At 38.3% G+C, this 16,659-nt stretch overlaps 1 protein-coding gene across 4 annotated transcripts in view; it reads right to left on the reverse strand.

Annotated features, from left to right (window-relative positions):
• Positions 1-16,659, reverse strand: part of LOC135256669 (netrin-G1) — a 95,138-nt gene that overhangs the window by 10,116 nt on the left and 68,363 nt on the right. For 3 of the 4 annotated variants that reach the window (XM_064338659.1, XM_064338660.1, XM_064338661.1), the window contains exons 5-6: positions 9,839-9,865; positions 5,908-5,952 (exon numbers count right to left, since the gene is read on the reverse strand). In XM_064338659.1, the coding sequence (XP_064194729.1) occupies positions 5,908-5,952; positions 9,839-9,865 (72 nt within the window). The remainder of the gene's footprint in view (positions 1-5,907; positions 5,953-9,838; positions 9,866-16,659) is intronic. The other variant, XM_064338662.1, reaches the window with a different exon arrangement.

Raw genomic sequence — 16,659 nt, forward strand, 5'->3', positions numbered from 1 at the left:
CTTAGCTGTGGTGGCGTGCTGAGCATTCTGGTACAAAATGGCAGCTGTGAATCACCCAGGTGAGTGCTTCACACCTGTGTGAGTTTCCCCTTGCAAGGCGCAACATAAATGAATGTATTGCATCATTATTATTATTCTTATTATTATTACTGCATCCAGTCTTTTTATGCACAATGAACTGATTTATGCACAATAATAGAAATTTTGCTTAATAAAGTTGGAAACTTTGAAGCACTGGTGAAACCATCCCACCCATCCTCTTCCTCTTCTTGCACACAACCTTGTAGCTCGTAAGCTGCACAACTAAAAACTGATTGTGCAGAATTGTGTTGTTGGTATAATGATCTGCAAAGTTACACTAAACTTTCATGGCGGTGCCATTATCGCGCAGGGACGTCAAGACCCGCGATAAGACTTGATGAAAGTTGTGCCCCTGGCCTGGCACTTTCTTACAGATATATACATGAATCACCACCTTTGTCAAAGAGTGTGAGTTTTCCCCTGGTGCTCATGGGAAAGTTGTCATGGCAGAGAGTTCTTAGGGCTAAGAGAGGCATTTGACAGCTCTATCTTTGTGCTCACAGCATGGTAGCAGGGGATCTTGTTTCGCAAGAGAACATACTGTGTTGTGACTGTTTTTAACACAGCGTTTTAATATAGAAGGTATAAGAGGTAATGCAATCTGCATTAAAAGTGAAAACTTGCTAGTGTCTGTAAGGTGTGGCCTGACATATCTGTATCACATGTTTCTACAGAACATTTAGACATGAAATGGGTATAGTTTCCTAGGTGAGATGAGAAAGGCCATACAATAAAAAAGGTTAAGTACATAGTCCAGCAAAGGTCAAGCAGAACTATCAATAAAAATTATGGGAACATGGAAATGAGGCCATGGAACATGGACCAGTCAACGGTCAGGTGACCAGAGGGCATGAGCCATTGATGGGGTTGCCAAACCTAGGCAAATGCGCTCATCATACAACTTGGCCACAGCCTACCAGTAGAAGCTGAGTTTGCAGAACTGGCAATTGGGCCACCTAATGCAGTGCTTACAACTGATGCAAATGTCGATGCTTTGACATACAGTAGCTGCACTGCTTTGAGTGGCTGAAGCAATCTGCAATCTTGCAATGAAGAGCAGTGGTGCATACAGGGTTCTCAGCCAAGTGGGAAAGAGGGGAGGGGGGAGGGCGGCAGGGGTGGAGGTACAGCATTACATGGGTGGTCAGAATGGAGGGATGAGGTAGTTAGCAGAAGGAAGTGAACTGTAGAAAGGCCTGTATGTTAGGCCTAGCACAAAGATGAAGCTGGCAGTGCAGCAATTCACTGGGGTTATAACTAATGTTTGATCGGAAACCGTTACTGTGACAACAACATTACTGTGACAACAGACATTATCAATAGCTTAAAGTGTCAATACCTACTCGCCTAGGTATCCTGCTAGTAAGCAAGGGAAAATGTGTTCAGCTGCAAAGTGTGACATTTCTGCGATATGAAATGAGCCAAATTTAATGTGGCTTTATCATATATTTATGATAAAGCCGGAAACAGATCCTTGATAGCTACCTTCATAGTTAAGAAGCTACATATGAAGTTACCAAATTAACTAACATACTAGTAACTTGTAAGTATGCATGCGCAAAACAATGAGCCCAAGTACCCAATCATGTGATAGCCTTGTACCCAATAAGGGGTTGATATGTTCAAATGACACCTGAACCGGAAACAGAGTGATGCCATTTTTGCAGATCCACTGTTCTTACATCGGTTGGCAAAGAGTACAGCCTCAAGCAAAGATACGCCGGCAACTTTATCAGCTTGAACACTGAAATTTTATTTTCAGTTTATTTTTAAAATCAATTGTGATGTGGGGATGGCTGGTTTAAGCAGCCACACCTGCCCTGGGTCAAGCTAATTAGACCTGGCCAATTGGGTAATTGGTTAAGAATTAGATAATTGGCCAGGCTAATTGGACCCAGGAACAGGAGTGGCTGCACCTGTGCGTAGTGAGGTAATCACTGCGCACAGGTTAAATCTGCCATCCCCACCCACATCAGGAGCTCTCTGTCATGACAGAGTTTAACATCTGCTCATTTGGCTATACCATCTTGCCAAACCCTCGTGGAATAAATGTGGACTGTTTTAACATCATCTCCCTGTGTCTCTGTGCTGGAGGGCCCCAAAAAAAGCCACTTCGGTGGCCTGTGGCAGGCGTGTTTGCCACACCAATTTTTCCATATTTGCAATGCTTGGTCAAATTCATTGGGTTGCCAGCAATGTCCTTCATACATTTAGGATAAAGCAGACAAGCATGCCTTCCCAGTTGCTGCTGCAGTTTAATTTCCAGTCTTCTATCTGCACTGCACAGTATAGTATCAGAGGAGTACACTTTACATGCACTAGGCAATGACACACTACAGATACCCCAGTTGACCATTATGAAAATATGAGTGTATTGCTTATTATAATTATTGATTATTGCTTATCAGTACATAAGTGTCAAAGATGACATCAAGTTGATTCATTTTATTGTAATTTCTTTTTTATTTGTTGAACTGCAGTCATTAAAAAAAACTGTTTTCCTGATGATACCAGGAAATTCAGCATGAAGAAAAAATCAAATTATTCCAAAATCAGGAAAAATAAATCATAATTTAGGAAAAAAAAATGTAACATGTTTCAGAGCCCTAGGCTAATTATGCACCACCCTGGAGGTACACTGCCCTAGAAGAGCTGTTGGTTCCCAGGGCAACAAAAAAGCAATGTGAAACAAGATGGATTGGCTCTTCACCTTTGACAAGTATGACTACAAAGTGCATAGTTTGAAAATTGGTAGGGAACCCTCTGTGGTTTGGTTTCTGGTTTTACCTGTTGGTGGTCTGAGTTAGAGAGAAGAACACTAAAATATTCCCAAATCATTTATTACAGAACAAAATGATACATATACCAGATGCACCAGTTATGGGAATTGTTTATCATTTGTCAAATCATGTACTAGACCCTTGCAATATCCTAATCTGGTGTGTGAACGGTTTCTAGAGGAATGAGACAATAATACAAGGAACTGCACATACTGGCTAAGGGACCATTATATATTGATTCATTACATTTTAATCTGAAGACAACTTTCCACAGACCTTTTTTTTTCTTTTGGAGAAATGCTGACAGATTACCGCTCAAACATGTTTGGACAGGAGCATTCGAGCAGGTGTCATATTGAATCTCAGACAGGTATGACAGTGTTTCCACAAGCAAATATCACACCTGCAAGTCCCTATACCAAATTGAGAATTTTCCATAAACACAAGGCTGGATGCCACACGTGCATCTGAGGCATTTAATCAGGCCCGTGTCTTCCTGAGGTTCAGCGATATTATTAGCCCAGCCAGGAGATTTCCTTGGTGCTTAGTTTTGAATATGGATGTTGGCTGCTCATTCCAGTAATATTACTGTCTACTATCATCTGTCAGTCTTGTTGATAACTATAAACATCTAAACTCAGCAGTTTCACTTCCATCTCGAGAGAATCTAGCACTGTCAGGTCTGCTTAGGAACGTGCTAAGCATCTCTATTTGTACTCTCCTAAAGTAACTTGCAATCGGTCCTGGCCTTAGAGTGCAACTAATTAACCGGGTACAGTATGAGTATGAGAATACAGTATGCCCACACTTCTCTCTTTAACAAAACATCTTTATTTTTATGTAGCATGCTTTTGTTTATACTATGTACACTATAATTTGCTTCTTTTTTTTAAATGCACTTATTTTGTTTGTTTTTACAAACCTTTAACTGCTTATCCATTATTAGAGCACTTAAGGAGTAATTCAAAAAGCGATCCCAACAATGGCTGTTTTTATAGTTGAGGGTATGACCGTAATGTTTAGAATTCATTTGAAATGGAGCAATTTACATTATTGTATAGTCAAAGTCTATTTTAGATGTTATTATTCCTTCAAGCCTTCACTGAATGAATCAAAACTTGTCCAAGAAATGGACAGTGAGATCGCAAATGCATGGGGTTCAGATATGTTTCCTGAACAAATGGACATGTGGTTTTGAGACTGAGGCCCAGATTCACAAATCATCTGAGCACTGGTGTTTATGTAGGATTTGCCTTGTTCCTCTTCCTAGTTTTTATCTCATAATGGATAGAGCAAGGATATACATGGGGAAACCTGGTCTGCTCTCCTACTCCGAGAGGCTTTGCAAATACGGACGCTAGTGCAATCCAGATTTTTTTGCGTTCAATAAACATACTTGGACCCAAGGGAGCAATGGAGCCAGTTCTAATTTTTTTTAAGTTTTACTTGAGATAAAATCATGGATTTGGCAGTCATACAAAACTTAAAATTCTTCTTTGTTACAACACAGACACAATTACACTATTAATCACACACTATTAATTTCACAGCACTGAGAAAACCCATGAGATTAAGTTAGACTGAGACCTGCATTTGATATAGCTTTGAAGACGAAGCACACTGCTGATAAATCTGGGCACTTCTCAAATGGCAGTAATCATTTTATGTCTTTCACGATGTATAGACTCCAGCTTGGCCATGGCAATGCAAGTGGACATTTTATAACCCAAAAAACACAAACTTCAGGCCTCACAAGCCAGTCCCATTTGCCACCGTGCTAAATGCCATACTGGGAGATGTGCAGTTGCTCTTTAAGCCTTTCAACATAAGCATCCATCAAAGATACGTCCAGAGTTCAAGATATTTAGATCATTGTGTGGAAAAATTAAATTTCTTCATGTTTTTGCAAAATAAGTAAAACATCCATGTCATCATATTTATCAATAATTAAAATTTAAATAGAATTGGAAAGAAGAGAAATGTGGTTAACACAATGAGACAATAAATTCAATGCATGATCACATTCATAATATGATGCAACGGAAAATAAGGTTTCAAGTCTGTATGCCGTAAAGTACTTTTAAATAGACATATGATCACTGTCATTTGCATGTTTATTACTGCTTTGACAACAATGTGGACTAACATATGGGTGCCGCTGCTCTAGTTTAGTGCCCCCATATGCTGCCGCCACCTGCAATTTCATTGCTAAGCATCCTTCATTTGAGCACATCTCCAGCCAACCATGAGAGCTGTGACGAAAGCTAACCAGCAGCCCCGCTATCGTCCGGGCAGTTTGGCACATCTGCCACCTTCAGAGCTTTTCCCACTCGAACCCCCACGGGGGGCTCTTCTCCCCGGCCCACTCGCTGAACCGCGTGATTCCGAGCAGCACTCAACGCGCTGTTGGCCCTCCCCGTCAGGCTTTCAGGGAGACGCCCGATTGGCCGGAACCACGGCGGAAAACACGGGGGCCTTGTCAGCGCGCGTCCGCGCCCGGGGGGATTAAACTCGCGTTTGCTCAAAATCAATCCACATAACCTCCCAAAAACTCACCACCGCCCCCCCCCACCCCCTTCCCCGCTGGCTACTTTTCTTCTCCTCGCAGCAGAAAGGTAGCAGAAAATCCCCCACGAGCACTGTGCCTCGCCGTAGCGCCTAATTAAAATGGAAAGGGACAGCCGAAAGCACTGAGAAATCTCAGAAAAATGCTCATCAAAAAAACCTGCCCGGTCTCCCAGAGAGAGAGAGAGAGAGAGCCGGACGCCCGCAGGGCCACACCACACACTGCCTAAACTTTGTTGTGGCTAACCCTACGAGGGCTATCCATTCTCCTCTGTGGGCATCAAAAAGACCCTTTTTACCCTTTTAAAAGTTTGTCAATTCTTGAAGTGGTTTTAAACTTTATATTTGCTTGCACAAAAAAAAAATCCATAGCTTTTGGCTGGTCTTTTTTGCTTCTTGGCACTATGCCAAAATTGGGATTGTTATTATGATGGTCATTACTCTTAAAAACAGTTTTCTGTTCTTATTTCAAGCAGCCTACCTTGATTTCGGTTTGCGACCCCTAGAGATGAAACATTCGGCCGGACTGCATGGAATCAGGGAAGAGATTACGAGTTATTAAATCCACTCACTATGCCAGACAGATTTGTGTGAGGATTGGCTGGTGGATGCGCAAATCTACACAGATCTCTGGGTTTGCTGGTTCATAATGCTCTTTTGTGCACATGTATGACCACCAAGCCCAAGTAAAGCAAGCAGGTGATGCACCCCAAGACCCATGACAAACCAAGCAGATTCCAACTATTCATGCGTTGATATCCTACTCCATAGGTCCACCTTTAGATATTCTGATAAACACTTGAATAAGGAACCACAGTGTCTAAAATAAGTAACCGTAATGCTTTATGGCTGCCCTTAATATAATCTACATGGGCTGTACTTCAAGTAGACAATGAACTAGACATTAGTTAATGGGAGACTGGCCTGCTTATGTTATTCCTAAGTGCTTTTTATATAGGAATTAATTATATTTTGCTACAGTACATTTTGCTCAATATGGGTAACAATGAACTAAAACAGTTAAAACAATGAAGCTGCAGCCATTATGACCTAAATGAGTCCAAATGGGCAAGCTATTTTAGTTTCGGTAGGAAAGTTCTGAATTGCAAACTAACATTGATGGAAGGGGTTAGTAAATTAATGAGATGGTTGGTTGGTTCCAATTAATTGTATGACCATGCATTTACTCCACCTTTCAGCATTTGCACATGCATCAGCACAGTCCATGTTAAACTGCAAATTACATCAATAGCAATATCAATATTAGATATGGACTATAGAGTGGTTCCTTAGAGTGCCTACCATTGTTTGTTTTGGAAGGACACAGGAAACACCTTCCATTACATGTGTAATTTATATCAAACCAAACAGAAATTGTATGCAATGAGGTCATTTCATCACTTACTTATGCAGGCACTAAATCTGCATTTGAGATTGCCCGACATGAGCTGGTTTACCATGCAATGCGTTAAAAAAAAAGAGGCCAGAATACTTACAACACTGGGTAATGCCAACAATGGGCGGCTAAAAATATTGCATTTTTACGATGCACATATTGCTTTCAAACTCAAAGCCTTCATCTGTTTGTGATTACAGTGTATTTCTCGATCAAGAATAGCAGTAATAACAGCAGAGTCCGGAATGCAGGCCATTGCCACATAATGACATACAATATTGCATTTCGTTTATGGAAATGGGAGATGGAGCCCTCTATATCAGACTAAATTGACAGCTACCTCAATCCCCCCTTACTTCGCCCCTAACCAGGAGCACAATAGCTTTCATTAGTCGGCATGCTGCTTCATCACTGAAATCAAAATGTCACATGATTGGTGCAGGATTTCAGTATTGCTGCCATGGCAGGCCATTTTTATTCTGGGAAAACCAGAAATGCTGCATTGTTTTTCTATCAAACATTCATGCAAAAATACCGAGCTGCTGTAATATAGATGCTCAGAATGCGCAGGTATTACTTCAGCAGAATGCCATATCCAGGACCTAATGCATTCATCCTTTTGAAATTGTTTGGGGGATTTTGTGTCCTCACAGAGAGGCAGTTGTACCTTTACATAAGTACATATAATGCATGCAGCTGACTGATATGATTTTTGAAAACTGAAAAGGCAATACATGTAATGTGACTTGCATTGGTCTCTGTGCTTATTATATTTCAACTTAATATTGAGTGGTATAAAGAATTCTGGAACTAATAGAAAAATATACCCTGATTTTAATTTTTGTTTAATTAAACATTCAAATATGCTGCACAGATCCTCATATTACAGTATCAGCACTAGCTATCACCTCTTTTTTGTCTTTATTCCCTATTTTTATGCGCCGTGTTTACAGTGCATTGAATGGTTCTCAGTTTAACCTCCAGCAGTTTTGTATAAAAAGTATTCACATAAATATTAGAATGACTGCATTGGTCATATGTTACTGAGTTAGAGTACAGCCACCAACTCAGTGGGAACCTGTTTCTATTTCATATTTTATGGTAGACAGAAAGGACACGTCATAATCATGCACATTACAAGGGGAGGGAATTCAAATAACCAACAATTCAGAAAATGAGCAATGCATTTGTGTTAAAGCTGACATCAGCTTTGCTACAGTTATGATCAACTCTCAAAATTCTGGTGAAGAATAAATTTACTGTTTGATAGTTTCCAAGCAGCCTTTCAATTTTTACATATCTGGTAAATGCACCATAAATTAATTCAATTATTAATTTTAATTTTCAAACAGAAACATAACAACTGTGGTGCTTTATTTTTTTTTATTGTACACCAGTCAGATGGGTATGTTTATGGCTTCAGTGATATTGTACAGTACCCTGTGTAATTAATTTAATGCATTTTTAAATGTCATCTCATATACATATAGCTGTGTAGATTTTATTCAATTCATTTTCCCAAGTGTCATCATACAAAGTGTCATGACACTGGATATTAGTCATCTTAATGATTTTAGATTATGATTTTTGATTCAACGTCCTTGAAACTCACCAGATCATTCATAGTATTGCTGTTCTGCATCAACAGCAGTTTAGACTGACTGACAGCGTGTCCTTTCTGCACAAACCAAGATGAAATAGAAAGTTTTTCAGATTCCCCATTTTGAACTTAACAGCAGACATCGCTTAATGCAAAAGAAGTGTTGAAAATGAACGTGTCAGATGGAGAAGCATGCAGAGGGTCAGAAAAGCAGCAATTCATGCACACAAAGCAGCATCCACAGCTCTAAAGACCCACTTTCACATGATACTCATTTCTGACTGAATTTCTAAAAAAAATAAAAAATGCAACCCATGTCTGGCAATACCAAGAGGCAACTTCTATTTCCTTTATTGAATGAGAGTAATAATTTCCTGATGCTTTCTGAAGATGCTGGAGGTGGTGTCAATATTTAGGACTAATTAAAAAAAGACCCATTTGAATTATATAAATTCAATGAATATTTCCACTGCACTACAATCATGCCTTCAATAGGCAGACCAACATTGCTTGTGAAATATGACAAAATACATGTATAATGTAAACAGCCATAAAACTTCCTCGCATTTCCAATAATGCCCATGAAATAACGCTTATATGCTTTCTGATATTACCACCAAATATCAATGTATTCCTGTTCATGATAGCAAAACATCAGCTTGAGAGCACTCTGTGCTGTTGCTGTGTACATATCAATCTATGTGCTATATTATGTGGTATTATGCAATCACATAATAATTTACCATGTATTTTTACAGTGAGTTTAACTATATTTATCTATATTATGAAATGTAAGGTCATATATGAAATATAACAAATGCTTGATATAGCATAGCACGATAATGCTAATGCTGATAACGGTTGTTAAATGGCAACTTACTGACATGTAAAGCAAGCATAAGTTGATGTCGGGGGGGGGGGGGGGGGGGTGGGTAGTCTGCTGTCACTGACTGAGACAGGGCTGCTGAAAAGCTGCTTCAGCTAACATTTTTCCGATGAAGCTGGGAGTAGTATTTTGGGAAATGTAAGATCTGACTTCAAATTCTCTTTTCATTTAAGTGCCTCTCTTTTGATTAAACCTCATAGCTGCAGTAACTGTACATATCTCCCCACCCCTGGGGACACTGAAAGGACATCATTATACTGGACTTCGCTGTGATTTCTATAATTACATGACCTTCCCAGCACAATGGAATTACATTACATCATAATGAGCACCAACTATTAATGTAAATATTTCATGAGTCACAAAAATTACATATTAATTCATTTTATTTTATTTTACGGATTTACATTCTTAAAAAGAACAAGAAATAACACAAATCAGAAATGAGCTTTCAATGCAAGTGGATTTTAGATGTTTTACGGCAAAGCAAAACTGGCATTTGTATTTATTTGTTTAGTTGATTTACTTACTAACAGGTCCAAGATAATTAGGGATACCTGTAAAGGAAAAAAAAAACAGACATTTAATGAGTAGTAGCAACACAGAAATACATTTCACTTCGTAATAAAACCATTATTTCTCCAAATTAATAAATGTTTAAACGGAAATTCAGTAACATAAAAAATACTAACTGGTGCTTGCCTTTTTAATTTTTATGTAATTTCCCACACAGGTTCAAAAAGAGAAGATTATAATTGTGATTACATATATAGTTTTTATGAAGAAAAACATGTTTTGAAACAGCTTCAGGAAAATTATGAAAATATGTCCTCTGTGCTCCTGTTACTAATAAGCTTAATAATCGAAGACCATGCAAATTAACTGAACTTGATGACAGAATTAATTTTAACAGGGCTTTATTATATTGGTGCTATATGTACTATATATACTATGTGTACTATAACAGCCTGAAAAACATATAGAGTAAAACAGAACTGTTGAATGTGGTTAAAAAAAATAAATAAATAATAATAATACTTTTAGATAGGTGATGAGGAAACACAGGTTACTTGAACAAATATAGGAACACATGGGTCGCATAGTTTTGGGATATGGCTTGTGCACTTTATGAAACATACTAGTGATTTCAGTTGCAACTTGGCATCATCTTAATATAAATATTTTGGTTCACAGAACGGATTTAGAAATTGGGTTTGGTTTATGGATGTAATGAAAGCACAGTAAGCTCCGTAATGCTTGGGACTAAGATATATCTGGCCTACGTATATGAAACTTCCTAATGAATCTTGAAGTGTACAGAAGTATCTTATCTGCTCAAGTTCAAGCAAATGCTTTCAAACTCATTGGATGGCACTTCATCCTACAGCAAGACAATGATCCCAAACAAAGCAGCTTTTCAAAGCTAAAGACCTGACAATTCTTCATTGGCCAAGTCAGTCACTTGGCCTAAATCCAACTGAACATGTGTTTCATGTTTTGAAGAGACAAATTAAGGTAACTAGCCCCTGAGACAAGTTGAATATGGCTGCAGTACAGGTCAGGCAGAGCATTACTAGAGAAGATGTTCTGCACCTGGTTATGTCTGGCTTTTAACAGTCATTGCATGCAAAGGATATGCGACAAAGTACGAAACATGACTACTTTAATTTACATAATATTAATATGTTATGTCCCAAACTTTATGCTGCCTTGAAATTGGGAGCTATGTGTAAAATGTGCTGTAATGTCTACATGGTGGAACCAAAGTATATAAAATACCCTTAAATAAAAGCTGAGAATGTGCTCTTTAACCATATGTGAATTGTTTGATTACACTAAAGATTGTGTCTACAGAGCCAAATGTCACAAACAATATGGAGCTCACTATATATGGTTTGCGCATTTGACTGCATTTTTTACATTGAAAACATTTTTGTTCAGGATTTAATGTTTCTGTGATTCTGGAATTGTGCACACATTTCAAAATCTAAACCGCCTGCTGAAATCCACTGGTATACAGTGAATATTAATACCGTAGATCTAGTGGAACTTCACAGGACTATGATACATAGCTTCTTTTTACAATCAGGAACATATTTCCAAGGTGATTGTTTTTGCTCTGTCTGAGAACATTCTTTTTCTACCACAGAGTGCAAGACAAAAAAAACAAGGTAAATCAACCTCTATCTCATAACAACATTCATTGGGTCTATGCCTCCCAATCCATGACAGAATAACAAGGGCATACTGGTTAAGGGGAGAGTTTAACAACTTTTGCTTCAAAATGACAACCATCCAACAGTTTTCTGAGCATGGCATATTCACTATTATTTTACCACCTCTCTGCTAAGAAGCGAGGAGAGCACTCCGCTGCCAACATAATCAAGAAAGAAAGGTTTTGCGGCCATGTACTACTGTACAGTCAGTACAGGCATCAGCTGTACTTCTTCACCTGAACCTGGACTTACAGGGAGAAGCAACATTGAAAGACTTTAGAAAGGGAAACAAATCAAGCTAGGCCAAATTTTTCAATTGGCGTTTTTAAAAAATTCTTTTCTCCAAATTTTTTGGAATGAAGCGCATGTTGTGACCATCTACTTTTTTAATATGGTCCATCATTGCATACTGTAGATTAATGGTCCATCATTCGTAAAATATCTTGCCGGCAGGGAAAAATTATTGATGAAATAACATGCACAAAATAGCAATTAAATCCAGTTTCATTAGGCATTGCTTTCAGCGATGATGTCTTTTATCACATGGCAATAATTATTCCTAGCTTGCACTGAACTCTGTCCATGTATCCTAGCAAGTTTCTTGGTCAGTAGTTTTAATTTCACTAAAATTTACATACATATATTTTTTAATAACATCTCAAAATAGATTGTAATGTTTTCTGAGTAGGTTTCCTCCGGGCACTCTGGTTTCCTCCCACAGTCCAATGACATCCATACAGGCAAATTGGAGACTCTAAATTGCAAATAGGTATGAATGTGTGAGTGAATGGTGTGTGTGCCCTGTGATAGATTGGCGGCCTATCCACGCTGTGTTCATGCCTCTCACGCAATGCACACTGGGATAGGACCCAGCATCCCCGCGACCCTGACCAGGATAAGAGGGTATAGATAGGTACAGGATGGATGGATGGATTGTAATCTAAGTATTTATCTTTCAAGCAGTGCTTTGATCATAATCATATCATGTCAACTTCAATTTTGGAACATCACAGTAATTCAGGAGCCACATCCAAAGGCACAACTGATCAGGGGCTAAGTTACCCAGGGGAAGACCGAATATCAAAATTGCACAAGAAGTATATCTTTTCACATATAATGTCTTTGCACCATTGCTAAAGAACAGAATATCAATAGTCAACAGTGTTTGATAGGAAGATCAAAATCAAACTAAAAGGGGCAAAGGTAGTGGGCCACATAAAGTAAGATGTAGGTGAAAATCAGCATTAAAATGAGCTCCACTTATCACTTGTTTGATTATTATTTATTAAATTTAAGGATTATAGTTACAGAATGAGAGTAGTTTCTCATCCCTATCCAGTTCAAGTTAACTTGGTAGCAAATACTGTGCCATTTAACAGTGTCATATCACTGCATTTCTGAAATGAATGTTCAATGATATATTATCATTATTCAGTGATGATCATAATGTGGTATGCTTGCTTAGCTTTCAGGCCACATACAAAGAGAGCGAACAAATCATTAGTTAAAACAAAGATTTGTCTGTTTAATTTGTCTGTCTGTTTAATATTATGCAGCAGAAGGCATGGCATACATTGCACAAGTACTACTTCAAACAGATGTCCAATGGTCAAATATTGTAAACACCATACTCTTGTACAGTGTGAATTTACACAACATGCAAAATGGTCTTCTTCCAGTAGCAAAGGTGTGCAAATACTGACCATTTTAACAAGGCATAGGCTATGGTACATGTATGCATGACATTCCTAAAATTCATAACTCTTTAATTACCATTAAAATATAGATCAGTGGAATATAGATTTCCTCAAATACCTGAACTATTAGCATGGTCCATTACTCTCATACTCCATAGCACATTTAATGTTATGTTCTGCTGTTAGTAGTTGAAATAGCAATTACCAAAACAAGTTAATTGCTTTATCCCTCCAATACGTTATACCCTAAAATAGAACAAAATAATTCAATATTACCCCTTTCCCTTGGACTATATTGTCTTTCATTAATTTAATGAAAAACAGTAGGATTTTAAAAACAGAAACTTGACTCACTTTTCTTTAAAAAGTTTATAGACAACAGATTGTATGCCCGTTTCCCTGGATTTTTCAGTCCTCATGTGCGTAAACTTGATCCTAATGAGCACAAGGCATTGTGAATATAAATTTTCTGTGATTGAATCTGAAAAACTTGGAAAAGAACAAAGTCATGTTTGGTCAGAGTTCACTGCTATTAAAGTAACATGAGTTAGACAGTAGAACCATGAAAATCTGACAACACTGTAGCCCTCTCAGTTTGTAAGGATCTATCAGCTCTGCTTACCTCTGAATATGGCAAGTAAAATCTTTCCTTTCAGATGATTATACCACCAAATGAAATATTTATCCCGTGTCAAGATCACTCTGCGTAATTCTCAGGGGTGGCACATTCAAATGTTTTATATTTTCTTACTGCTGTTAAACATAATATTTTGCTTTGTTAGATTTGTTCATTAGATTTGTTTGTTTGCCGTCATTTAGTTCTCTACACCAACCATTTGCTTAAAAACGGCCATAATGAAAACCAAATTGTGGAAAATAACAAATAAACAGTACCCTCATTAGAGGATATCAAGCAAATAATCAATTTGTCATTGCATTTTTATCTTTGTTTTGGGCATGCCCTTATCCAACCTGACTTTCATAGCTCATCTTATACATTTTCTATTCATACAGAAGGATATTTACTTAAGCAGGGTTAAGCTCCTTGCTCAAGGATACATTGGCACTATTTTCATTATTTGTTTTTCCTTATCATATACCTCTCCTGATTTTTCCTCCCGATTACAAAATTGGAAATGCAAGATTTTGGAATTCTGTCAGAATACCATAACTACTTCTGATTAGCATTTCACAGTGACATTCTAGTGGAATTCCATTGACAGAAGTGGCTAAAACTATGCACAAATTACTGTATGTCCAGTGTGAGTAGGAAAGATTTGGCTGCAGAGGACTGAGGTCTGATATAATTTTATTCTGTGATAATTGTGGAAGAACCATTCATTTTTTTCCCCATAAGGAAATTAAGATTAGCAATTCTTAGATGAGTATACTTGCTACGCTTACAGTGCTTAACTGATTTGCACATAGATTCTCTATCTTCAAATTATGGCAACTGATTAAAAATGTTTTTGTTTCTCTATAGTCTATTTGGGGGAAAAGACTGAATATGGATGGCTCATCATCAGTTTGGCTTACCCTGGCCTCTCCTGCCAAGCAATTATTTTTGAATGAAACAGACTTAAATGTTATTATTTTATTGTTATCATAAATGTATTAAAAATGGTATTATACATGTAATCATATATTTTTTTCAAAAACTGAATATATGAAGTATGCATTAAAATGTGTTTTATGCTCATTTGAATATTGTCTGTAATGTGACAAGTATCAATAAATATAATAGGAGGGATTTATATATGCTTCATGGAGCATACTATACTCAAGCACACAGTATGAAAATCTTTTACGTCCAGATGGACTTTTTCTTGTAAAAGCAGAAACACGTCTGTATGGTTTTCTGCCGTCGGTGGCATCCTGGTTCTCACACTGTATGTCCTTGACTTTTGTCACTCACCGCTTTGTGGCTCTTTTGTTTTTTCGCCTCAATTATCCTGAACAACTGGCAGCCTCATTACAGTCAAGATCAAAGCATGACGTGACCTTCACAAGATGCTTGGCTTTCGTCCAGCTCTGCTGTCCAGGAACGGCCGGCGCGCAACGCTTCAACCTCAAGCAAAGCCGATGATTACACCGCCAGCTTTTCCTGTCCTCAAACCCTCCATTATCCAATTTCAGACAAGAGACAGTGACAACTGGCAGCAATGAGGATTCAGCAAAAATCAAGGGGTTTGTGATCTTCACAGTAGTGAGGTGCATTATATAACATTCCATGTGAAACGGGCGCCATGTTGTTCATCTCAACCTGAATGCTAGTTTGTTTTTCTAATGGGATGAAGAGGGGACTTGTGAGAAGGAGCTGGGGATAGATTTGTATTGTAGCTCTTTAGGTGGGATGGTTGAGTCAGAGGCATGGAACAACTGGCCAAAATGGGACTGATACTGAATGAAAGCCAGACATCCAGAGAGGGGGAAAACAACAATTATCCGAAAGAGAGATTAAAGTGGAAAGGAGCTGTGAAAAGGGAACTAGAGGGTGTGTGTGTACCTGTGGTGTGTGTGTGGATGTGTGTGTGTGTGTATGTGTGAGAGCGTGTGTACATGTGTGTGTTTGTGTGTACGCATGCGTGTATGTGGCGTGTGTGTGTGTGCATGTGTGTGTATGCATGTGTGTATGTGGCGTGTGTGCGTGTACATGTGAATTTGTGTGTGTGTGTGTGTGTGTGTATGCAAATGCCTATGTGGTGTGTCTTGAGACAGGGCATGGGGGGTTTGAGGAGAAAAGTTAAATAGTGGGAAAATGACAGCGCCATAGGTGTTAATAAACAGTGAAGACACAAAAGCTTTTAAAAAGTCTGAATGACAAAATAAGGATATTTATTTACACCAAGCTGCAACTGAGCACACACTTAATTACATCACAAGTTTCTCTTGCTCAAGAGGATGTCGACTCTTAGCCTTAAAAAAGTTCATTAACTCTCCATCACAGACTAAGGAATTTAGAAGGAGAGATGCATTGCAAGGACCCGGCAGTGTGCCATCAGCACTTAGCACCACTTAGCAAGACATTTGGGTCAAATTTGTTGTTACACTCTCCATGAAGCTAGCTAAATCCTGACAGAGAGCGTTTTTTTTGGGGGGGCAGACATTGTTTAGTAAGGTAAAAGCCAGTAAATGGCATGTCTGTTCTTTGATAATTATAACAAACATTAATTGACACACACTACTTGATCTCAGAACAAAAGAGAAGTGATAGAAAGAAGTGTGACAGAAAAATACAATCAATGACTTTAAGAAAAGCCCTTTTAATTTTCAGGTTTATTCCTGACAGACAGAAGTCTGGGTCGCTGATAAGTGTTATACCCTACGGGCTGTTTAATGCTATGATTACATTGTTGCCTGTGATAAGATTACGGGGGATTGTTTCTTGACATGACCGATATCCAAAGCCAGTGGCGGCTGGAATGTGGACTGTCAGGG

The sequence above is a fragment of the Anguilla rostrata genome, chromosome 6 (genome assembly GCF_018555375.3).
Source record: "Anguilla rostrata isolate EN2019 chromosome 6, ASM1855537v3, whole genome shotgun sequence".
NCBI lineage: Eukaryota > Metazoa > Chordata > Actinopteri > Anguilliformes > Anguillidae > Anguilla > Anguilla rostrata.